The 23,438-nt window shown below is 42.7% G+C and overlaps 3 protein-coding genes across 8 annotated transcripts in view; all 3 read left to right on the top strand.

Moving 5' to 3' along the window:
* The window catches only part of OSBPL5 (oxysterol binding protein like 5), a 133,312-nt gene extending 124,559 nt beyond the window's left edge, over positions 1 to 8,753 (top strand). For all 4 annotated transcript variants that reach the window (XM_035540080.2, XM_050711267.1, XM_035540081.2 and 1 more), the window contains 6 exons: positions 675 to 811; positions 3,541 to 3,726; positions 4,253 to 4,391; positions 5,551 to 5,668; positions 6,286 to 6,388; positions 7,445 to 8,753. In XM_035540080.2, coding sequence (XP_035395973.2) covers positions 675 to 811; positions 3,541 to 3,726; positions 4,253 to 4,391; positions 5,551 to 5,668; positions 6,286 to 6,388; positions 7,445 to 7,580 — 819 coding nt within the window. In that variant the 3' untranslated portion in view covers positions 7,581 to 8,753. The remainder of the gene's footprint in view (positions 1 to 674; positions 812 to 3,540; positions 3,727 to 4,252; positions 4,392 to 5,550; positions 5,669 to 6,285; positions 6,389 to 7,444) is intronic.
* Positions 8,754 to 10,546: 1,793 nt separating this feature from the next.
* Positions 10,547 to 20,750, top strand: LOC118244824 (tumor necrosis factor receptor superfamily member 10A-like). The gene is made up of 10 exons (XM_035540085.2): positions 10,547 to 10,622; positions 11,749 to 11,842; positions 12,646 to 12,777; positions 12,971 to 13,082; positions 13,682 to 13,755; positions 14,468 to 14,563; positions 15,547 to 15,578; positions 18,335 to 18,667; positions 19,119 to 19,167; positions 19,979 to 20,750. Exons 1-10 carry the CDS (start codon positions 10,596 to 10,598, stop codon positions 20,272 to 20,274), a joined length of 1,245 nt encoding a protein of 414 aa, XP_035395978.1. The 5' UTR covers positions 10,547 to 10,595; the 3' UTR covers positions 20,275 to 20,750.
* A 115-nt stretch (positions 20,751 to 20,865) lies between these two features.
* Positions 20,866 to 23,438, top strand: part of CARS1 (cysteinyl-tRNA synthetase 1) — a 35,054-nt gene continuing 32,481 nt past the window's right edge. The window contains exon 1 of one of the 3 annotated variants that reach the window (XM_035540088.2): positions 20,866 to 20,982. In XM_035540088.2, the coding sequence (XP_035395981.1) occupies positions 20,958 to 20,982 (25 nt within the window). In that variant the 5' untranslated portion in view covers positions 20,866 to 20,957. Of the gene's footprint in view, positions 21,100 to 23,438 lie in introns of all 3 variants that reach the window. The other 2 variants (XM_035540089.2, XM_035540086.2) reach the window with 2 other exon arrangements.

Here is a 23,438-nt window from a genome sequence, read left to right on the forward strand (position 1 = left end):
GCTGTGTCCGTGAGCAAGGCTGGAAAGAGGCTTAGTAAAGCAGGGACACAGCACGATTGTCTGGCCAGCCTCAGATCAGAGAAGTGCTGTTTAATAGTTGGTTGCCAAGTATATTGGCAAGGAATAAGGATGAAAGACCTGTGGCGTTTTGTGAAGTGCTAAATGAAATTCAGCAGCAATAATAGAATAAGCTGACTAAGCTGAAAAAATAATGTGAAAGAGAGCTCAGCTTTAGCTTTCCTTCCTAGAAAGGATGGTATTTCAGTAGGCTCAGCATGAGATTTCAGAAGTGAAGAGAAGAAAGACTGGAAAAGGAGCTAGGGGTCTTGTTTACATATCCTGGGTGGTACCTGGGAGGAGTACTGGGGAAAGGAGAACATATTAGGGCTTTTATAGGTACCCTTGTTTGGGCACTAGCCTGATAAAAGGAACCTGGTATCTTTCTAGTTCTTCTCTGATTAATTCAGCCAGTGTTTTAGGGAATGTCTCTCCTCACTCACTTTAGAAACTTTCAGGAAATGACGAGTGAGATTTAATGGACGAGAGGAGGAAAAAAGCCCTCTAACCAAGCCCTATCCTGACCATCATCCGGATTCAGCTTCCGTTTGTCAGGATTATTTTCTGCCTTGTGTTTCTGATTGTCCTTAACCATTTCACTGTGTTTTTCTTCTCAGGATGGGGAAGTACATATAAATGAGTTGAAAAATGGAAATGTGGAAGTGTTCTGGAACCCAACTAGTGAAGTACGAAGGCAGAGACTGAAGCGCCATATTGTGTTATTTGAGGAGCAGACGGACTTTGAGTCAGAAAGGTAAGGAGCTCTGGAAATGTCTCACTCCTCCTTCCTCCACTGGAACTGAGCAAGGACTGTGAAGGCTCAGCACGATTCTGGAAAGGCCTTGCCTGCGTGTATTACCATCCATTTAGCTGTTTTGTTCCACTCTATTAACTTTGGAGTATTTCTGTGAAGTATAGCTCTGAAATAACCAGGAAGCTGGGCCAATAAATGATGGAGGCTAAAATAATAAATATCTAATATAAATATATAAATTAATTATTATATAAATAAAAATAATAAATATCTGCTAAAATAACAACTCTCCCTGGAGTCCAGAGAACATGAATAGAGTCTCTTAAAACTGCTGGAACATTCTGTGGAAGGGCAAGATGTCAATGTGAGGTCAGATGTCTTGTTAAGAAAGGTTGTTTCAACCACAGGCTCTTAAACTAGTTGGAGGAATCATGTGGAAAGTTCTGGCATGAGCAGAGCAGTGCTTTGAACCACATAACAGAATTTTATGAGAACGCAATTAAAGAGATGTTTAACTGTGCCTCATAATCTCAGCTGAGATCTCAAGTAAAGTCTGCACCAGAATTTTTAGGGTAATCTACATTACCTGAGAGTACAGTCTTGGCACTTCACGTAGGAAATGGAAGGAATGACTACCTGATGCAGGGGGTTGCAGAGCATTCCCGAGCTAGTTCTTGAGCAAGAACACCTTGAGCAACAACATGTGGCACTTCTTTCAAACCATCTACTTCTGCATCTCACCAACACGGTTAGCCAAAAACAGCTAATATCCCAAGGCAGCACATGCAGTTTGCTGCCTCCCTCTGCAGTAGATTGGCCACCTGCCTGTGGACATCTAATTTCTGTGTTGCATCACATCACACTAAGAAGATTCCCCTTTTTGTGGTAGAGAAGGGAAATGAATGAAAATAAACCCACATGAGCATTTAGCTTCATCTGGACAGCAGTGGCAATAAAGTCTGTGTTTGTAACTTACACTGGTGCAATTGCCATTGTTGCAGAAGAGACCAGAGCATGTTTTTCTATTAAACTTCTGACGAAGATTCTTTTAAAAGAGAAGAGAAATCTTAGTCTTGGAGACAAAGAATCTCCATTTCTCTGCTTACCAGGGTACAGCCAGAGCTGACTCCCTTTGCTACAGCAGAAATTAACAGTGAAATTAATAATCCAGGGAAAGGAGGCAGAAGGGAAAATTTTGAAGATCCCTAACAGACATTCCACTGAGCTCCTTATTTTGCTGGCATTTCTGTGAATAAATTACCATCTAATTGAGGCTATGTTCTGCCTGAATTGCAGTCTTTCCTGCAGTGCTGAAAATCACCTATTTTCACATACACTGGAGAGTCTCTGAAGCTTTACCATTATGCAGCTCACCATGGTGGGTCTCATTGTCTGACACATACAAGTCTTGATGGAGTAATTTGCCCATGTCAAGTGATTTTGTTTGTGTCCCTCTGAAGTTCTTCAGTTTGAGGATTCGCTCTTTACACACCACATTCCTTAGAACTGACTTTATGCCACCGTGTTATTTCCTCAAACTGTTATTTTCACTTCTCCCTCCCCCACCGTCACTTTGAGTTTGAAGTGAGTTTCTTTCCTTTATTTCTGGGAGAAAAGATTCATATACAAGAACATGGGAGTAATATGCCAAAAAGGACAGGAAAGTGTTCTTCTGCCTCCAGTTAATCATCTAAGCGGCTGCTTGTTTTAGAGTCTTGCTTTAGCATACAGTGATAGAAATACAATGAAATCATCAGTACCCCTTTTACATTAAAAGCCTCACAGCAAGCTCCAAATGAAATGCAGTAATGCAATCATTTTTTTAAAGGCAGGACTGGTGTTTTGGAGAGCTGGGAATACTGGAACAGCCTGGATCTCCAGTCCCTATTCTAATCACTAAACCATCCAGTAATGTTTTGGGAGGACTCACGGCTAGATTCAGAAGTATATCCAATCTGAAATGAAGATTAGAATGCCCTGATTAGAGGAACTGTAGAGAGGGCTATCGCATCTTTGTTATAGTGAAAAGAAAGTAATGTTTTTTCTCTTATAAAAGACAGATCCTCTCCTTAATCCAGAGGCTCATTGAGACATCATATGACAGATCACAAATCTTCTGGCAGCTGAAAAGAAGTGTGAATGAAAGCCTTCAGTGCTTTTAGTTTGTGTGCACAACCACATGTCCATTTCTTGTGGGTTGAGTTGACTTCCTACAGACTGGTTGCCGTTCCTATATTGAAGTACAACATTGCATGTGCAGCTGCAAGCCTTGCACATGCATTCATCTTCCAGTGCTTCTAAATTTTAAATATAAAGCCTTTGATTCAGGGATAGACATTAAGGCAAAGACTTCTAAACCTAAATGATTGAAAGGGACAGTAAGATAACAGATTCTTCATTATATATCAATCACCTCTAAAGATGCCACTAACCTCAATGAACTGAGCATAAATACTTTATAACTCACACAGACAGCACCGAAGGTTTTAATGAATATTGTAGGTGATGTTATCTAAGGGGAAGTTCCCCTGATCGTTACATAACGGCATTCATTGTTGCCATTCTCATGATGTTCATTTAATTTGCAAGCCAAAACTGAGGTTGAGTAATTCTGATACTGGTCCTGTGGAGTATCAATAGACCAGAAAAGTATCTGCTCTAAGTTTCCAGCTGGCAAAACGAATTGCTGTTTTTAAGGCAGATTAACTTCTTTCCTTGTTTATTTGTAGGCTTTGGCAGCATGTTACTAGTGCAATAAACAAAGGTGATCAACACAAGGCAACACAGGAAAAATTTGTGCTGGAGGAGGAGCAGAGGAATGCCGCCCGGGAGCGGAGAGAGAATGGCACAGAATGGAAACCGCTGCTCTTCCGGCATGATGCCACGACTAATGAATGGCACTACAAATATGAGGAGTGAGTGGCGGGGTTGTGGGTTATGAGCAGACCTCTATGCTTGAGTTCCCAGGGCTGCAAGTGAGGTTACAGACCTGTAATTCTGGTCCTGCCATTCCCCAGACTGTGCCCTGGGTTTGCTTTCTGAGCTCTCTTGGAGTGCGTATTCCTGATACAAATTGGGCATAGCTGGAATCGAGGGCATGGCAATGGAAAATCTGCTGTGCCATTGGTATAAATCCCCATTGCTGCAATCAAGTGTGGAATCATTTAGCAGAGATTTTCTGCAATGCGCAAGCAGAGTTGGCAACTGTGCTCTCCTCTCCTGACATGAAGGGTGAAGCCTCTGGTGACTGGAGCCCCTCATTCATTGCTAGGAACTGTGTATGCAGGGAAGTGTCTGTTACTCCACACACGGCATCTGCAGAAAGTCTTGTTACTGTCAGGGATGAATGTCTGCCCTGATGCATGTGGAATTGGTGCATTGCTCTTAACACACCTAGTGGTATTCTTGCTTTTCTGATGTTCTTTCCTTTGGTCTCAAAAGTTTAAGACCTTGGGATCCTTTGAATGACATTGCCCAATTTGAGAAGAATGGGATACTGCAGACCATGGAAAGACACTTATCTACAAGGATGTCAAACCACACAACAACATGCATAAACAATCAAATTAAACGGCACAAGGTAAAAGGCCTGTTTTGGGAAATACAGTATTTTTTTATAATTGTTTAGATGGCCCCTTTCTGCAGCATTTCCATGTAAGCACAGCATAGGCTGAAAGGTTTGTTTTGGGTAGATATAGCTTACGACTCTAGGCCAGCAGTAGCGTACCGTCATTAACAATTTGTAATTCCTGGTTGATGTGTCCTATCCTTTCTGGTATTTTTTCCCACACAGTGTTACTGACACTGACTCTTATACTGGGTTTTGCATGTGACTGAGCTGAGCTTCACTGTTCAGAGTTTCCAAAACAGGAAATCTTCCATAGTGAGGATGTGACCAAGGTATTGGAGTGCACAGCCATGGTCCTGCAATTTAAATTTCAGTCCATGCCATCTGCCTTTATCACTTGCTTCCTCTTAGGACAAGAAACTTGTGCCCATCCTTTATATTAAGTGGGAATGATACCATTGCATTCATCTGTGGAGTAACTCATGTTACTCAGAAAATGCTTTGTAAATGTAGAACATCTGAACTAGCAAGATATAGTCCATATTACACTAAAGAACTTGTGTCTTATTAGGAACATAGACTTCTATTTGATAGTACCCCAAATCTGAACACCTCTGAAACAGTGGGAAAGCTGAGGTTCATAACTGCTTTTCAGGCCCTCATATGAGAACTGTTAGGAAACAGTGGGTTTGGTTTACCCATTCCAGAGGTGGGGAAAAACTTTCCAATCTACTTGAAGAAATCAGGTATAAAAGTTGTCCAGTGTTTAAATTCTTCAGTCACCTTCTGAAAAATCTTTTACAGGAAAATTGGTTCCCAGTTTTTCTTCTCACCCATTCTCTTATGTATCTGTTTGGTGGGTATATGACTCAGTGAAAGAACTATAAAATTCACTAGTATGTGTCAGTTGTAGCTAAGACAAAAATAATTTGTATGGGTTTCTTAAGGATGTTATAATTTGAGGAAATGCTTTTGTATGGGGCATGTGCCCTTAACGAGCTTTTAATATCCGTAACTAGCTGCCAGGAGTCCAACTACTAGGAGCTGCTGAAAAAGCAATCAAACTTCGCAACCTCACAGATATTCCTCAGCAGCTTACATGATACTGTTCAAACAGAAGAGTCTTCAGTTTGATAGTGACTGAGTCTCTTTTAATCCCTGTTTTATTCAGAGATCTGCCAAAGACTGCAGACGCCGCAAAACCAGTGATCAGCCATCCAACCACAGCCAGAATACAGAGAGCAGCTGTTCAACACCAGAATCCGTACAGGAGCTGTCAGATGATGATGGCAAGTATTTGGATATCATTGAGCCGGACTTTTTATTCTTGTCCTCCTTCGGTACCTTATTCCTTGAGCATTCCTTGGACATTTCCCAGCCTGGTGCAAGCCCATTGTCCACAGGCAAACAAAGAGAATGTTCTGCTTTTGTACTTTCCTTATGCACTCCTCTTTCTGCCTTATGCTATCTATACTGACAAGGGCTTCCCAACTCCTGGAAAAAATATGTTTGGAAAATACAATGAAATTCCAATAGATGGGAAACAGGTTTAATTTCTCATTCCCTTTTCTCAGCCTTGGATGGAGGTAACCTTGAATATTTCAGAGATGAAAGCAGATGTGAGCACTCCATGCCCCTCCCCTTAACTGCTGTAAAAAGAGTTTTGTGACAGCTGAGAAGGGGCCCCAGACTAATGTCACAGGATCCCGTCCATTGACCTCTGTCCTCAAGGTGGAAGATTCTGCCACCTGTCCCCTTTTCCCCATGTTTCCTCCTGAAAGTGTCCCCCCTAGCTGTGACAATTTGATCACAGTCAGCTACTTGCTGGGTGAACCTGGTTTATGTTTCATCACCGCCACCAGAGATGGTGATGTAAAACATAATGTCCGTTAATATTTTGCCGCAGGGTTTGGAAGTCTGTGCACTCAGTGTGGGAAAGAAATGAATCACCTGAAGGAAATTCATTCAGCTGTCTTATCCCTACAGAGAGCCCAACAGGACATACACAGGTAACCATTTTCCCTCATCAAAGCAATTATCTTAATGGACTAAAAATAGCCTGTGGCATTTAAGTCTTCCGCTGTGGCCTTTGGAGCGTCCTTATCAGCTGCAGGGGTGCAGCGAACAACTGCTTCAATAGGTAACCTTAATAGATTATGCATCAGAAAGGTAAAACCAACCCTTACTTGAAACAGTAATCTCTTCCGCTTAAGACTCTCTTTATGGGGGCAAAAAGTATCACCTCAGCGTGTTAGGTATTTCCTGGCACTCCCAACTGCAAAACAGCTGCAAGAGCTGGGAGGGGTTGGGCAGAGTGCTGGCTATAAAGAAAACTGCTATGCAAGAAGGCATGGATCTCCCTTCTTATCAGCCATTGAGTATGTTTTGAATTTGCTCAGTTTGCTGCAGAGACTTAGGCACATGGTCTCAATACTGAGCTCCATGGTGTGAAAAGCACTACATTCCCTCTTCTTGTGTAAATTGCTAGTTGCCAACTGAGGGAAATGGTGAACACAGATGCTTAACCAACTGCTGTTAAGGTGCTCTGCACTGTAGACTCCTTTGGGGAGGGCAGGGGAGGTATTAGCTGCTACATCCAATCCAGGGAACCCCGCTGATTCCTTAAGGCATGAGGCATATTATCCGGCCCTACAGAGGCATCGGTGGAGCAGGATCACATACTAGGCCCACCGTTTCTGGAAGCTGGAGGAATTGGTGACATGATTTTAGCTCTTCTCTGTTGCTCTTTGAGATGTCCAGGGCTGATTCTTGCATTTGGGAAGGTTAGGACATACATTTGTGAATGGGTGCTGGGGAAAGAGATTTCTTGGTTTTTGTGCCCTTACATCTTCTCATGCCAGTTATTGTGCTTTGCTTGTTCCAGCAGCACCCAGAAGTACTCATTTTTCTGTTAAAAAGAGGGGAGGAGAGTCTGTGGGGCACAGTGCCATACCCATTATGGTGCCTCAGAAGTCGTGGGATCCCTGTTTGTGTGGAAACTCTGGGGCTCTGGGTGTTGGCCACTCCCTCAAACACACAAATAAACGTACCGCTTTCTTTTCCAGAAACCTCAGCGCATTGAACAAAAAATCCTTCCACAGGAAGGTCTCTTCTGAAAGCTTCCTCCTGGACTCTCGCTGCTGGTTTCTCCTTTGCATCTTTCTTACGTGTCAACTTTTCATTAATTATGTCTTCAAATAAAAGCACTACGTTTGGCAGCAATAACAATTACTGGCTGCAGGAGGGGGGGCCACTTGCGCAAGGAGCCCAGCGAGGCACCAAAGCACTTTAGAACCAACGCGGCAGAGGTGGAAGAAAGTTGAAAGACAGGTGGAAAAGGGACCTAGGAACTTTGTTCCTGCAGATTATGTCATTTTTGCCTTTTACATGTACATCTTCAAGGACCTCTTAACCTGTATGGGCCTTAATGCTGAAGCCAAATGTAGCTTTAATTGTGCAATTTGTTTTCTATGTCTTGTCCTTTTCTGATGCAATTAATAATTACCCAACAGTATTGGTACCCCCAAAATGGTAAACATGCCAGCGTTTTGGAAAAGCCACACCGGCGTGGTTTATAGCTCTGTGAGAGAGGGAGTGTAGTTGGGGAGCTGTAAGGAACTAATGTTCACAGTGCCTGTCTGGCTGCATTTAATTAAGTGAGGTAGCACACTTGGTCCAAAAAATCCACCCCCCAGGATATTAGGTCATAATTTGTTTTGTCGGCACACACACACAGAACGGGACCTCAGGATGTTTTGTTTTCCATTTCACATGAACTGTAAATATGTGTGACTTCTTAGCACCATTCCTTTTCAGGAAACAGGAAGTGTTCAGTGAAAGCTCCTTATACCTTTACAGAGCTGATTGGCGTCCTGGACTGGGCCCATGGAGTGTCACATCAGACAAACCTATTCATAGAACTCGGTCACTTACTGTTATTGTTATTATTTGCTATATGGCTGTTTTATAATACCACACACAAGTATTGTAGAAACTGCCCCAGAATAGGTGAGAAGGACAGGAGCAATATGGGTGTACATGTGTTTGGTCGTAGGCACTTTTATTGTCAAAGGTCAGAAAGGAGGAAGGATTGTGCCACTGCATTGTTCAAATCTGTTAATAGTCTTCCTTACACCATTTTTTAAAGATTTGCAATATTTCCTGTAGACTGCAGACAATATTAAGCCGTTCTAGTTCCAAGTGGTAAGTACTGCTATATATACAGCCTTAAAATACTTAGTGGTGGTGCCAGTCTGGGCTATCTTTCAATGTAAATGTTTCCAAATTTTTAACTACATTCCTCGTCATATTCCCCAAGTAGGGGAAACCTGTTTGTGCTTGATATGTTGAAATAAAACTACACACAACTTTCAATGGCAGTTTGTCTGAGAAATTATTTGTGTTTGACCATGGTTTTGTGTTTTACAGCATTTTACAAGCAAACCACTCTTAGGTCATGCTTTTTAGAGGAAAAAAAACACTACAGGAGTAGGCCTGCAAGAATCTCAGATACACGCAGTAATTTGGAATAGCAATAGCATGTTGGTACATGGTTAAGCATCTGGCTCGAGCTGTCCATGTCTTTTAATTATAGTGACTTCCTCAAAGTAGAAGTGGTTGCCTCTGACGGTGCATGACTTTCACTTGTCACACATAAATGTACAGACTTGCCTTAAGAGTTAGAAAACCTTTACGTGAAGGGGGTGGCTTGATAATAGGGGATAGCTGCGTGGAGAGAAAACCACAGCTCTCTGTCATGGACAGGATACAAGCCAGCACCCAGAAGATGACGTTCTTGTAAGAAACAAATCACAAGCTGTAAGAAGTGAGAGTGATTTCATTATTAGCAAAATGTCTCCAGAGAAACAAAGGATTCTTCATCCTTGAAGAATGTCAACATTTTCAGTCCAGATCGGATGCCTTTTTGAAGCACAGCGTCCTGTCCATTCCTTTTTCTGAGGAAGTCTGATGCGCACTATATGCACTTTAAAACTTGGTAGGAGTGGGTCCCCTGGCCTTTACCTAGGGAAGAATGCCCAGTCGTTCCTAAGACTTGTTTGGCTACACAAAGTCCCATATGGGCCTTAAAAATGTTTGCTCCTAAAGTTGTGCAAACATGTCTACTAATTTCCTGCCTAAATCTCACTTTAAATGCTTCAGCAAGTCAGCACATCTCTGGCCTGTCAGCACAGACTTCCTTGTCAGACATGCCCCCCTTTGGGACCATGTATTCAAGTTACTGCAAGGAGCCTCTCCTCTTCTGTGGGGATATTTACATGTCAGGTATGTCATATTCTGGGTTTGAGAACATAGTTACTAATAAAAAAAAAAAAGTAGTGCTGAACAGGAAGCCATTACTAGGTGAATGTTTAAAATTCTTTGGATCCTTTCCATTTTACAAAACTCTGCACCCACAGGCATTTTACTAGGACTTATTACTGCAGTCAAATAAAAAAAAAAAACATTACCAAGAGAGGAGCAGTTCAATGAAAGAAACTATTAACCTATATAAACTAATTATGCATCAGAAGAACAGAAGTATCCAACATTTACTGCCACTACCGCAAGGGATTAAAAATAATCCCAAAAGGAAAATTCCGTGCATCCTTGTGCTATTAATCCAATTTCAACATCTGGAGGTGAATGTTCCTACATGCCAGTTATGTGCATGCGGAGGATGAAAACTATTCTTGAAGAAAATCATGGCTGTTGCTCTCTCTCTCTCGGAGCAATACCTGCTGTTGAAAAAAATGAGAACTCTGGGGGAGTAAGAAAACCCGGTTATGCAGCCAGTTTGTGCGTTTTTTTGAAAAATTCTCCTTCTGCCCTCCTTTTTGTGGTCAGCAAGTAGCCCTTTAGCAGCCAGACGTGAGCTTTGGGTGGAAAGCCAGGAGCTGAGCCGTTTCCTAAAGTTTCCTCTTGCTCCCAGTCGGTACGAAGCACGCCACCAGGATACGTACTACCGCTCTACCCTCTTTTCCTCACTTTGCTCGCATTGGGGCCAGTCCCTTCCGTGCTACCTGGCTGCCCTCTTGCCGTTGCAAATCAGCGCTTCGGCACACGGGTGGAAAAGGGGAGCACCGGAGCCGCTTCCCGGCGGGCAGGCGACGGGGCGGAGCGGGGGCGGCTCGCCCCGAGGCGTATAAATGGGCGGTGGCACCACCTCCTCCTGCGGGCGAGCAGCGGGAGCGCGGCGAGGAAGCGCTGGGCGCCGCGATGGGAGGCAGGGCGGTGGGGCTGCTGGTGAGTGAGGGACCTGTCCCCTCAGCTCTGTCCTTTTGGGGTGTATTGGGGCGGGGAAATCTTCCTTCTTGGGGAGCTGGGCGTCCTGCCCCGTGCGGTTTTCCGCCTTTGCTTCCAGCAGTCCCTCTGGGACCTCGTTTTTATTTCGTGCTTGCTGAGGGTGCGGGGGAGTTCGCAAAGCGCTCCTTAAGCCTGGGGAGACGAATGGGGCCGGGGCGGGCACCGGGTCGCGGCTCTGCTCTTCCGTCGGGGGAAGGTTTGGGGGCGGCAGTCAGCCCGAAGAGCTCCACCGTCCCGCTTGCCAAGAGGGTGTTTTTGTGAACCCCACCGTTACGGGGCAGATCTTGGGTGTCCCGCGAGGAGAAAGTGGGAAGAGCGGAGCTGCGGGAGGGCGACCCTTAAATCCGCCGCTTACGGGGCAGAAGCGGAGCCGCTTCTCTCCTGCTGCCGTCCCCAGGCCCAAACACGTTGTGCCCGGGTGCCACCACGGCCCAGGGCCGCCCCTCCTTGGCGGTTCGTGCTACTGTAGTCGCACAGGATTTTTTTTCCTTTTTCCTTTTTTTTTTTTTTTTTAAAAAAAAGATTTTTTTTTTCCTGGTGGTCCTGTAGTTAGGGTAAGGTGGCTGCTTCTTGTTGTCGATGACTCATTCACTTGCCTTCTGAGGAAGATTAGAGCCAGTGAGAAACGCGGTGTGAAAACTCCTTGGGTGTATCCTTTTTATTTTTTTTCTTTAAGGCAGACTTCGACCCTTCTAAGTTAAAGATAGGCCGAGGGTGAGTGGAACAAATCCCTTGCACGAGGCAGAAACCTCGGTCTCTGGAGTTTGCTTGTAGTGAGTTAGTGAAAAGAAGAGAGAAGTTAAAATGGAGGTGGGGGACTTGGGCAATAGTTTCCTAAAACGTTTCAGCTGCTGCTCTGGAACCTGTGGTGCTGCTCTAACCCATCCTTTGTGATTGTAATTACTGCTGTGAACAGCACACTTAGCAGAAATTAGTTTGGGTTTCCTTTGTGGCTTCCCATGAGCTTCTGAATATGTTTTCAAGTCTTTACAGGAACATTTCCCCAAGATTGCTATCCTGTCCTGGCAGGTTGAATCACTTAAACAGCTGTCTGTCTTTGCTGTAGGTTATGCTGTTGATAATGTCTGGAAACAGAGCAGAGGACTGTGGAGAGGGAGAATACTTGCACAAAGGTCTCTGCTGTGTCTTGTGCCCAGCAGGTAAGACTTTGGACAGTCTCCATATTCCCCATCTGAGGTGATTGATTATTGCTGTTACATTCCAGCTGGTGGAATTGTAAGCCCAGCTGATGCTGTGATGGCTTCTTGGTGCTGGACTCCATTTTAAGCGAGAGCTTTTTGCGTAACACGTAATGACTGGGAGCGATATCTTGGCAGTAGTTCAGAAAGTCTCTGCCCGCTGTTGGGGATGAAGTGTTCAAAGTCGGGTTGCTTTTTGTGTTTGTTTTCTTAACAATAGTCAGTGAGCCCAGGGGAATTCTGATTTCTGTACGTGGAACTTTGCTTTGCTGTGCTCTCCCTGCCTTGCTCAATGTGTGCAGTTAACTCAGTTTTGTGCCAAGAAGTGCACTGCCCTTGGGTAGTATCACAAGGCTATCTGGTGTATTTGAAGAGCCTTCAGATGAAGGAGAAGAGATCTTCTTGTTACTTTTTTTGTACAAGCAATTCTCTCCATGCCTGCCATACACCCCTTCCAGCGAGGTGGTGCTGGCTGAACAAGTGACACTGAGCTGCTGCAGTGAATGCTGTGTGCTCCCTGGTGTGTCCCAGTAAAGGCCTGCCTGGCTGCCTTCTTTGCCACTGCCCCTTGTCTGAGCAGTAAGCTCAGGTGTGCCTCCTGGCCATGCTGCGTCACACAAGTTCCCATGTGACGTGCTGCTTGCTTGCAAGGAAGGGTTGGACTTTGACCAAAATGGTTTTATATTGTAACAGCCTGTTGTGCTAATTTGTATGTTACACAATCCCTTGAGAGTGCTGCTTCTGCGGATTCTCCTCTTCCACAGGTACTTACGTTGCTCAGCACTGCAGTACTCCACACTCAAAAGGAAGATGTATCTCTTGCACTGAAGGGGAAGATTATACTGCTCATGCAAATGGCTTGGAAGAATGCTTGCTGTGCAGACAGTGCAAAGACGGTACCACAGTTTCAGTGAAACCTTAACCCTTGTGCCCTTAATTTAATGCAGAAAGCCTGGTGCTCTTTTTTTTTTGCACTTCTGGTTGTTGAGAATAACAAGGTTGGGGAAAAATGTTGCCTTTATGGCCAGGGTATAACTTAAGCACAGTTGTATAGAGCTACAACTTTTATACTCATTTTCTAACTTTTAGACCAAATAACTTTGAGAGCCTGTACTCTCACGCGTGACACTGAATGCCAATGCAAACAAGGATACTTCTGCCCTGCTGAGGGCTGTGAAATATGTCAAAGATGCAGTAAAACGTAAGTTAAATAATGAACATAAGCAATTCTTTTCTTTCTAGTGAACTTCAGAGCTGTGGCCCAATGTGTGTTAATACCTACCACATCACTTAGATTGAATAATTCCCTCGAAGACAAATAGTATTATTCATACATCTAAATTCTAGATCTCAAAATACATGAGACTGAGACCCAGATGATACAAATTTTTGGTTCCACTGTGCTTGTTGCTTATGTCTGTGTGCTTACATGTTTTGTGTCTTCAGATTAGTATTTCCCCACATTCACAATTGAATAAGCATTGTAGCAGCCACTGCAAAACTTCAGGAGGTAGAACCACTTGAAGAAAACTCACTATGCATGAATAATGCATCCACTACATGTGTTGTTGGTGTTTGGTTGTTTTCTTTTTTGCTCCACTTAAACAGCTTATGTATGTTAGCCTTTTGCTTTTACTTAATCTTACAAGGTATTGGGTTATTTAAAAGATGCAGTTCTAACAAATCTGTTTATGCTGTTTATGCATGTTCTGTTTGTGTCTCTAAGCTCTGCCTGAACACGAACAGGTTTAGTACATCACTCTAGAAATGTTGATACAACTGTTTTGCCATCCACTTCAGGTGTCCAGAAGGGAAGGAAATTGTGCAGAATTGCAATGCTACGATGGACCTAGGATGTGGCTTACCTGATCAAGGTCTGGAACGTAAATACCATTTGGCTTGGTCTGTTGGGTGTATGAATTCTGGCTAATAACACAGAAACGGTCTGTAAAAACAGTGGCTTGAACTTCCTCTGTAGCGTACTTAGGAGCTTCTGTATGTTGGTCTGGGAATTACTTGATAGAGACAAGTTCTTGAAGGGGTTGGGGAAGACAACCCATCTTAAACTTCACTTAAAGCAAAAGAGCACCTACCTTGGTGAAAAGCTATACGTATTGCCAGGGTTTTCAAAGTTGCAACATCCTCACTTTAAAAATTAGGACCAGTACAAACATTTCATTAATGTTTAGCATGTCTGAGAGGCTGTGTGTAGTGTGACTTTCCTCTTCTGCTGACTAGAAAAGGAAGGAATGGGCCCTACCAACACTATAGCACATCAATCTGCCATCCTTCGCATACCTTTTCCACTTAAATATTTCTTTTGAAAGCCTTGTAGAGCTTGCTTTGCAGCTCTGTACAGAATCCCCCACTGCTAGTGGGATAACAATGTGCACTGCAAACCAGTACTTGGATTCAGGTCAGTTGATAGTCCCAGTGCCTTTTCTAGGACAGGCTAGCTGGGTCCTTATACTAGTGTGGAGTTTAGGTTGTTCTTTAGGGTGGCAGGGAAGAATTGTACTTCAGAATGTCATATGTGGGGACTGCTTCAGTATTTCAGGCACTGATTTTATTCCTTTTTCTTTGCAGGAAACACATCTCTTCTTTGGATTACTGCAATTATTTTGGTGGTTGTTGTTTTGGTGGTGGTGGTGTTTATAATTAAAAAGCTGAGATGTGATAAAGGTAACTGCTTGATTACTACCCATAAACTTTCCAGAACTAGGCAGAGCATGCACTAAGGCTATTCTTTTGGTGTTACTCTATAGGGGATCTGTTTAATAGATAAGCTCCCATTTGTTTAGCGTGTGATTCAGTTAAGTAACTTGAGTGAAATGGAGACCAGTTTTGTTCAGTAAATAAAATGAATAAGCTTTAACTGAACAGATGCCCTGGCCTCAAAGACTAGCACAGGGTCCTTAAAAGGAAGCCCCCCCCTCCCCCCCATCTACTTGCATTGTATTGGCAAATAGCGAGGAAAATCCTGTGCATGAGCTCAGGCATGGGACAAGAAGTATCAACTAATTAGATCATTGATTTTTCACTCATTGTGTTTGATTGTAGAATTTTTTTTCAATACATCACTGCCCTTGCATCATTTCAGCCTCTTAATGTGATTGTTAGGTTGGTTAGCCCTATATGAATGCACATAGCTTTTTTTTTAGTGAGGATGAATATCTTCTGCTGAGAAATACTTTTTTACATTACTGCATATTAAACTATTTTTGCAACTAGCTTAGTTAGATGATATTGGAAGCAATTTTGAACAAAGTTTACCTTTGAAATTCAGATCATGACTTACTGTATGTATTGCAGTCAAATTTTCTGCCTCAATTTGTATTGCAACAGCCCACGACAATGCTTAAGAAGCATAGGCTGGGGGGGGGTTGTGGGAATTGGGAATTCTTTCTTTTGAAAGAGGGGCTTAAAATCCAAACTGCATCTTGATGTCTATATTTTACAGTTTGCCTGTGTGAAGGCACAGTGTAGGTGTAGCTTCCACTGTAGGTGGAAGCTAGGGGTAGTAACTTTGGACATTTCAAGGAACTAAATGGCTTGTAGGGGACCTTTTGATTTGTGTAAAGAAGTTCTACTGTATGTAAATCTTGTATGAAATTTAATTTGCAGCAATTCCTAGTAAGTCTTCTAATGTTACTCTTATTTTTCAGCCACTTCACCTGACAAAGTAGAAAAAGGCCTGGTAAGTATATAATAGGTACACCATTTTATCTCAAAGCTTTGTGCAACTAAAGCACTATTAATTTTCCCTGTTACACAGCTTTTAATTCTTGTCTTGCTGTAGATGTCTGGTAGGGTGTGTTCCTGAAATGTAACAAGTCCTGATTCATATAGGGCCTCATGCAGTCCTTACTGGTATGCATCCAGTGGAGTTGGCCTCCCTAGTGCTTGCATTGAAAACATTACAGAGCCTGTGACCAGAATGTTTTGAAAGTGGAAAAACTGAGAAGAAGCACCAGCTTTCTCTTCAAACTGTTGCCAAGTGGTGCCTTGATTCAACTAGTTCTCTGCTGCTTCAGGCTTATAATCCCCAGGGAATGACAGCTATCAATTTCCTGTGTGATGTTTCATACAAAATGCAAGGAAAGCTACAACACCAATGCATAAGATTACTTCTCTTGATCCAGTGGACAAAGTGACTAAGTGTCCTGCCTTTAAACTGACATCTCAAGTTACAGACCAGGACCTTGTAGTCCAATGTCTTGATCACAGGCTGTCCCATAAGTCAAGGTGATCAGGGCTCAGAATGCTGGTTCAGAAGTATATCCTGAAAAGTGTTTACCATGCTAAGGCTGGCTGCTGACACATGTTCCACTGTTAAAGCTAGTTTTACCCTGGCCTCTTGTGGTCAAAGACTGTTTTAGAATCTTACAGTTACACATGGTCAACAACACCCTTAATATGCTCCAGCTTTTTGGGTCACCCCTGAAGTGGTCAGGCAGCTGGACTTCCATCATCTTTGTAGGTCCATTCCAAATGAACTATTCTACTACTGCTAGTCTTGTATTTAGCAAGAGGAAGCTAGACTAGTTAAGTACTCTTGTATAACTTCTAAATAGAAAAGCTAAATACTCCTAACTGCTCAGCAAGGCAGAAATGAGCTTGATCTTCTGACTAGTGTAGTCATAGCATAGCATCAAGCTCTAAAATAGATTTTGAAGATAAGAAAACTTTAAGGATCCAAAGTGTTCTCATAGCACATGTAGCACATCCTTCCCCCTGCTACTTTCCTTGTCCCTCACCCAAAGCAAGTAGTACTCTGTGCATGAGCTAATCTAATTTACCAGTAAAATAGTTCAAGCAATTAAATGTGTTTTAACTGTCACATATTTGAAAACTGAAGGAATGATGCTGAAAGATCAGTTAAAAACATTACCTTAAACTTTTCTCTTTTTTTAAGGTCCATAAGTGGCTCAAATATCTGAATCGCCCATTGGGTTTTGTTGGGTTGTCTCTCTTCCCACACCCTGGCCAGATTCGCAGTGTTTCATATATTCATAGAAGCTGATGAAGGAACATGACAGAAAACCTGGTCAAAGTGGTGTAGCATAGCAATAGGCAGACATAACATTTTGAATCTACTGTAGTAGAATAATAATATAATCATGAATGGTGCATGGTGACATTTAGCTCTGAAATAATACTATCATGAACTTAAGTTGTAATACCTGTGTACTTGTGCTACTGTAACAATCGTTATTTGGAGAGTTGCATTCTGATACATTACTGAGACCAGTTATTTTGGCACCAGCATGCTGTCCTTCCAAAGAAGTACCAGTGAACTTACACTGCTATAAAATATATATATATATTGTAAATATGTTGCTCCTACATTATTTCCTTCCAAAATCGATCAGTTACATTAGCCATGCTGTAAACCTTCAGTCACTAGGTTACCTTATTAAGAACTGTCCTGTACAAATAGAAGCAGCTTGTTTAACCTGTTTGCACCCTCAAAGTGAATTCAAGGAGAATGGTGTATAACTGTGTGCTGAGTGGGGTAGTGTCACATCCCTGCCTACACACACAGGTGACATGGTGATGTCACATATGGGTCATTGACCTTGTGCAAACAGAAATCACATGGGCTTATGCAGGAAATGCACCTTAAACTGAAGTCATATGGGAGAAACAGTCAACACTTGCCCTCACTTTCTACTTGTAAAATAAATAAATAAAAAAAAAAGCTGCCTAAAACTTTCCACTTTCAACATAAGCTGATATGCTAGATATACCCTCATCTGCTTCATACTTGTACTGTTCTTAGTGGGTCACCATCAGCCTGAGGTGAACTTCATGGCATAAGCTTATTTAATGTATTGATAATACTGGAAATGATGCTTCCCTCCCTAAAGCTATGTAGTGTGCTCCAATACTCACTTTGAACAGAGTTGATTGTGTGAAGTTGAGGAAAACTAATTCAGCAAAAAACAACAACAAACAAACCCAAGCTCATACTTTTACATGGAACTGATAATGCTCTATTGGCTCAGCAAAAGCTCTGAGAGCATCAGCCTTCACACAACAACAGGCTTGAGGTCACTGTTAGCAGGCTGCTATGTCAGCTCGGCTTGGGTGCACCATGGCAACTTAATTCCTTCCTGCCTTAGGAGGAGTATGTACTTCCAGACCCAGAGATACTGCAAGCACTAATGAATAACAGTGAAAACCTGAGGAAAAAATTTTCATTTGTTGTGGAGGTAGCCTGTGAGCCTTACCACATAGCCTGGTGGGAGCAGAACAGCCAGCAAGATGAAGGTTTAGGCTTCGAAACCATTTGGAAGTTGTGGCTTCTATACGTTTTTCACTTTGACAAATCAGCAGCTCTATTATTTCTTTGACATCTGGTGATTTCAAGTATTCTGTTTCCTTCACCTAAACTGTTTTTGAAGACCTACCTATAAAATATCTCCCAAATAATTTTCTTTTTCTTTACAGGCATCTGAGGGTAGTACTGAAAGACTAATTTTATCAGAAGTGAAAATTGCAAATAATGCAGCCAATCCAGATGGTGAAAACTCTGTTAAGAGTCCAGAGGGCCAAGAACAAGCTAGTGTTAATTTGAACGTAAAATGCCAATCACCAGAGGAAAACAGTGTTGTGCAATCTGGGAGGGGCATAATCCTGCAGAATTTGAGGTGTTCTATACAAGATTGTTGGAAGAAGATCACTTTGGACACTTCATTATCTGCAAAAACTGGGCAGAATCTTGCTTTTTACCAGAATGCACAATCTAAAAGACTGAGTGGTAGGATGCCAGCAAATCATATGGTAAGTTGGGGGGAAAAAAAATCTCATCGTATGTTCTCTGATATGTGTAATTTGAGTTCTTAACTATTCCTTGAGTAATAGATGGCAGGATGATAAGAAAGAGGAACCTTTGTCTTAAAGATATCATAGAACACATGGAGAGTGATATCTTGGGAAAGCAGACGTCAGTCCATCATTTAATCTGCTGTGCCTCTCTCATCTTCACGTTCAATATTGACCCACAAGCCATTCTTTAGCAATAGCACCAAATACGTTGTCTTGTTGCTTCACTTACAAGCTAGTAGCACAGCTGTTTTCAGCATGCTCATTTTCAGCTGTACTGTGAAATCTGACCCACCCCGTTATTGGCATGTGTATTGTGAAAGCAAGCTATCAAATAGCTCAGGAATAACTTGTAAGTGAATTAAGTGTTCTGGCATGCTAGAAGTAATGGTCCAACTTTGTATTACAGGTACAAAAACAAAAATATCAAATAATTGTTAAAGATCTCTCTCAAAAAGGTAAGCATCCTATAAATGGTCAGTACTTTGATTTTTTTTTCTTGTTTAAGACTTTAGTCTACTTAAGCAATAGTTTAGAGTGACTGCGACTATTGCTTAAAGATATAAGGCTTTCAGTTAATTGTAAAATACACTGAAACAGGATTAGTACTGCATTTAAGAAAAGTTTCAATCACTGTGATGATGGATTGATCTACTTTAAAGTATGTCTTTTCTGGCAGCGTAATGCAGTCATGCTTTTAAGAATAAGCAGGGTACAGAATTTGTTTGTGTGTTTTAAACAAGTCTGTGGTGCAGCACTGGGATACTGCCTTAATGACTGAGGTGTAGGCCAGAACAGGAAGTCTTTCTGTCAAATCTCTGCTAAATGAAAGACTGCATCAAAGCCACATATGTGTACTAGTAACTAGTATGTTGACGTGCTGAAATGGCCAAGTGATGGGCTTTGCTAATGCTAGTCTTGCTGTGGCAAACCTGTACTGTTAGCTGAGTGAGGTGGTTAAAGGCTACTGTTGAGTAGCCTTATTAAGAGTAAGCAGAAACATGCAGTCCCCAAAAACCACCTTTACTGAATGGTATTTCATCTGAAGAGACTACTTTTGAGATATGTAGAGTGGTATCTTCAGCTTCTTAAGATAAATAGGGAACCTATTTGTTGTTCTGCTTCTTAAGTACCAAACCTAGCCTTGCTGTTACTGTTTGGTCTGTACATGTATTTGCTAAAAAGTAATTGGAAAATGTGTATATTATCTGTGGAAAAAAAAAATCTGTATTTTAGAACCTAAACTGATATTTTTTTTTCTCTCCCCAGAACTGAGAGATAGCTTTTGGGCTTTCATAAATGAAGTACCAGTGAAAAAATGGAGGCGTCTTATGAGAACTCACCTGAAAGAAAATGATATTGATAAAATTATTTATGACTGGCCTAATGACACAGAAGAACAATCTTACCAGATGCTTCTCATCTGGAGAAACACACTGGGAGAGAAACAATCTATTATAAAGTTACTGGATGAGTTAAGGTATCTAGATACCAAGGCTTATGATAATGTAATGAACACTTTAACAAGTAATAACATTATAAGTAAAATAGTAGCTACAGATTAACATTTTCAATGAACTTAAAAAATGCTCCTGTACATATATATGTCTACAAACTTCCTATAATTAGGGATGCCAAAAACTGCTCATAGAAGTGGCAGTGCGGATGTGATGCCCTCACCTTCCTCCAGGGAGTCAGAAGCGATTTAACAGTCGATGCTTAATCGTGACACAGGCTCCGTTTGCAACATTGACTAAGGTGCTTTTTTGAGTTGTACTATATGAACCTCAAGCATTGGATGGCAAACTGAGAGTGAGAAACTTTAGTTTGCCTTTCCTTCATGAGGCTGTGAAGAAGGACCCTTCCTTCGTGTGCTGTATGGACCTGGGTGCTCTTTGTGAGAACAGAGCGCCTGATGTTGTTTTTGACAGAACTGCGTTTTGTTTACGAATTAATCGCATTTTGTTTGTGGTGAGAGCGCGCGGTATGCGAAGAAGCGTTCTGTTCAAAGCACTGAAATAAAAAGGCTGTAAAAGAAAAAGCGGCGGCGGGCGCTGAGAGACTGCCTCGGGCTAAAATGGCGGCGGGTGAGGCGACGGCACGGCGTGAGGTGGCGGTTGCCGTTGCTGTGGTGACGGCGGGGAGGCGGTCGGAAGTAACGTAGAGCGGGCGGGGCGGGGCGGGGCACCGTTTCCGGGCACGCTGTTGCATCAGCTCGGCAGCGAGAGGAGGAGGAGGAGGCGGCGGGATGGCAGCGGCCGCAGCTGAGCCGGGTAAGGCGCGGGGCCGGAGCCGCGGGTCCCGGTGAGGCGCGGGAAAGCGTCCGCCGGGGCTGTCACGGCGCCCTGACGGTGGGGTGATGTCACGGCCGGCCTCTGTTAGGGCGTCAGGTGGGCGCCGTGACGTCACGCGCCGGGGGGGGGGGGGTGTTTGCCCTGGGGCGGTGGCGCTCGGGGGCGCAAAATGGCGGTCGGCGGGGGGTGGCGGGGCGCGAAATGGCGGTGGGGCTGGGGAGGGGCTGCCCCTTCAGCGCGGGCGACCTGAGGCGGGGGGCGCCTGCTGCCGGCCGGCACTGGGGCTCCCCGGCACCTGCCCTCTTCACCCGCTGTTCTCGTTCCTTATCTCTGCCTGTTCTACCCTGAACTCGGCTCTGAACTTTGGCTTTTTCCAGAGTTTTTTATGTGGCCGTGTTTTAATGATGGGTTGCGCTGCCTTCCATATGGAAGGAGGGCTGGGGTAGTCCTGTAATTTTTGGCACTACTGTAGCAAATGGGAACTTGGCGTACTAGTTGTACAAGTGTGAAATACCATTATGGTGTGTAAGGGTTTAGAAATTTCTGTCATTCCAGTTAAGGATCTGTAGATTCAAATATTTTGTCCCCTTTTCTTTATTGCTGGAAGTTATTTTCCTCTCAGCTTATCACAGGTAATGTTCCTGTGTAAGGGAGTCCAAAAACACTTAAATTTTTCAAAGGACTGTCTTCTTCAGATGTATCTTCCTTATTTTGTTTAAGGGGCAGTAGTGGGAGGACACCAAAGGCTCAGATCAGGAGTACTTTAAGAAACATTTTAGTTAAACTTGTTAATGGGCAAGTAGCCATTGGATTGCCAGTATTACATTTGGTTTCAGTTTGGGAAAAATGAAAGTGGAACTAGGGGGGCTGAAGTGAACAGGGCTGAGAAGCTCTTCTGTGGTAGGCTACTCCTATCTTAAAAATCCTAGTTCTGCTAAAAGCCCCTTGATCCCACTGTGTGAGTCTTGAAAAGTCCTGTTTTTGTCTTTCCAGTTTTGAGCCATAATCTATTCCCCAATGTCAGACCACAGTAATATTGACATGTTACGGGTATCTCTTATTAATTGTTTCATTTTGCAAAAGCCCAGTTGGCAAAGAAATATTCAGAAAAGCCTAAGAGTTTTCGTCAGAGAATGTGTCTGCAGAAATCCCAGAACATTTCAGTTGACTTCTAAGTATGACTGACAAGGTTAGCAGGTTCAGGGATGCCCAGGAAGACTAATTTTTCCCTGAAGCAAAGTAACTCCCTGTTTTTATTTAATCTAGCTTACTGCTTGCTTTATGGCTTTTTTATATTTACTCTGCTGTCAACTCCTTCAAGGAACATAGAGCTTTGGAAGAACATGTTTTCCTTTTCATTTTCAGGTTAATAAAACTGAACAATTTCCATCAAATTTGATATTGTGTAGGTTTCGCATCGTCAACTTTGAAAGCTGTTTTATATACAAATAAAATGCAGAAATAATCTTATGCCTTCGAGTCTGCGTGTTGCTGCAGTCTTCCAGACAAATTCCTAGTGTCCTCCAGCAGTCAACAAAGCATTCTGTATATGGAAGGAAGAATGTGTGACAAATTATATTGTCCAAACTGTGCACCGGTAATTACTGTATGAGAACTGTATTAATGTCTACAGTGGAATTTTTTGGAAACAACTTTTTAATGCTGGGAGAGTGTCACAGTAGTAATATTCATTCTTGGGATTTTTGAAGGTTATTTTGCTGCCTCTCCAAGACTCATGCTCAGTGCTTGTTTTCTGAACGGAGCTGCTCTTGAGTGATGTCTTGGTGTCTTCGGATCATTCCATTCACATTAGTTAACAACCAGTGTTATGCAACAGCTCTGTAGTACTCCTGCTTTTTTTGCTGTCAGGAAGACGCTTCCTAATGCTGTTGAGTAGCAGCAACTGTAATTTTTGTTTTAGGAGGAAAGAAAAAAGGATGATTCAAGAGAGAGGCTGATTTTTAGCCTAGTTTCCTAAAGCAGGCGGGTTAGGAGACTTGGTCCTATATGGTCTACTGACCCTTCTCCCTCAGTAGCTTTTGAATCCATTGATTGGTAATAATTAAATTCAACAGTGGGATGCCTCTTTGCATGCAGTTGGCAGACTGAGCAAAGGTGTGTTGGAGATTTAAGAGAGGCTGGAGATACTGAAGTATATGGGGAGAGGGGATGAAGCACTTAAGAGACACCCGGAAATTTCTTCAGTGAGAGTGTGTTATGAATTAAAGGTACTGTGAGACTCACAGGCAGGAATTGAGGGTGCAGGATGTAAATCACAGGAAAAAAAGCTTCTGCAGATTTACTACTACTGTTTTTAGTAGTGATATCAATGAAACTGGAACAAACTTCTATATAAAGATAATTTTGACTGAGTTCTTTCACATAAAGAAGTGACACTGCCTCCCTGTGGTTTGTTGCCTTTCAAATACAGTGTT

This window comes from Cygnus atratus, chromosome 5 (genome assembly GCF_013377495.2).
Source record: "Cygnus atratus isolate AKBS03 ecotype Queensland, Australia chromosome 5, CAtr_DNAZoo_HiC_assembly, whole genome shotgun sequence".
Taxonomy (NCBI): Eukaryota; Metazoa; Chordata; class Aves; order Anseriformes; family Anatidae; genus Cygnus; species Cygnus atratus.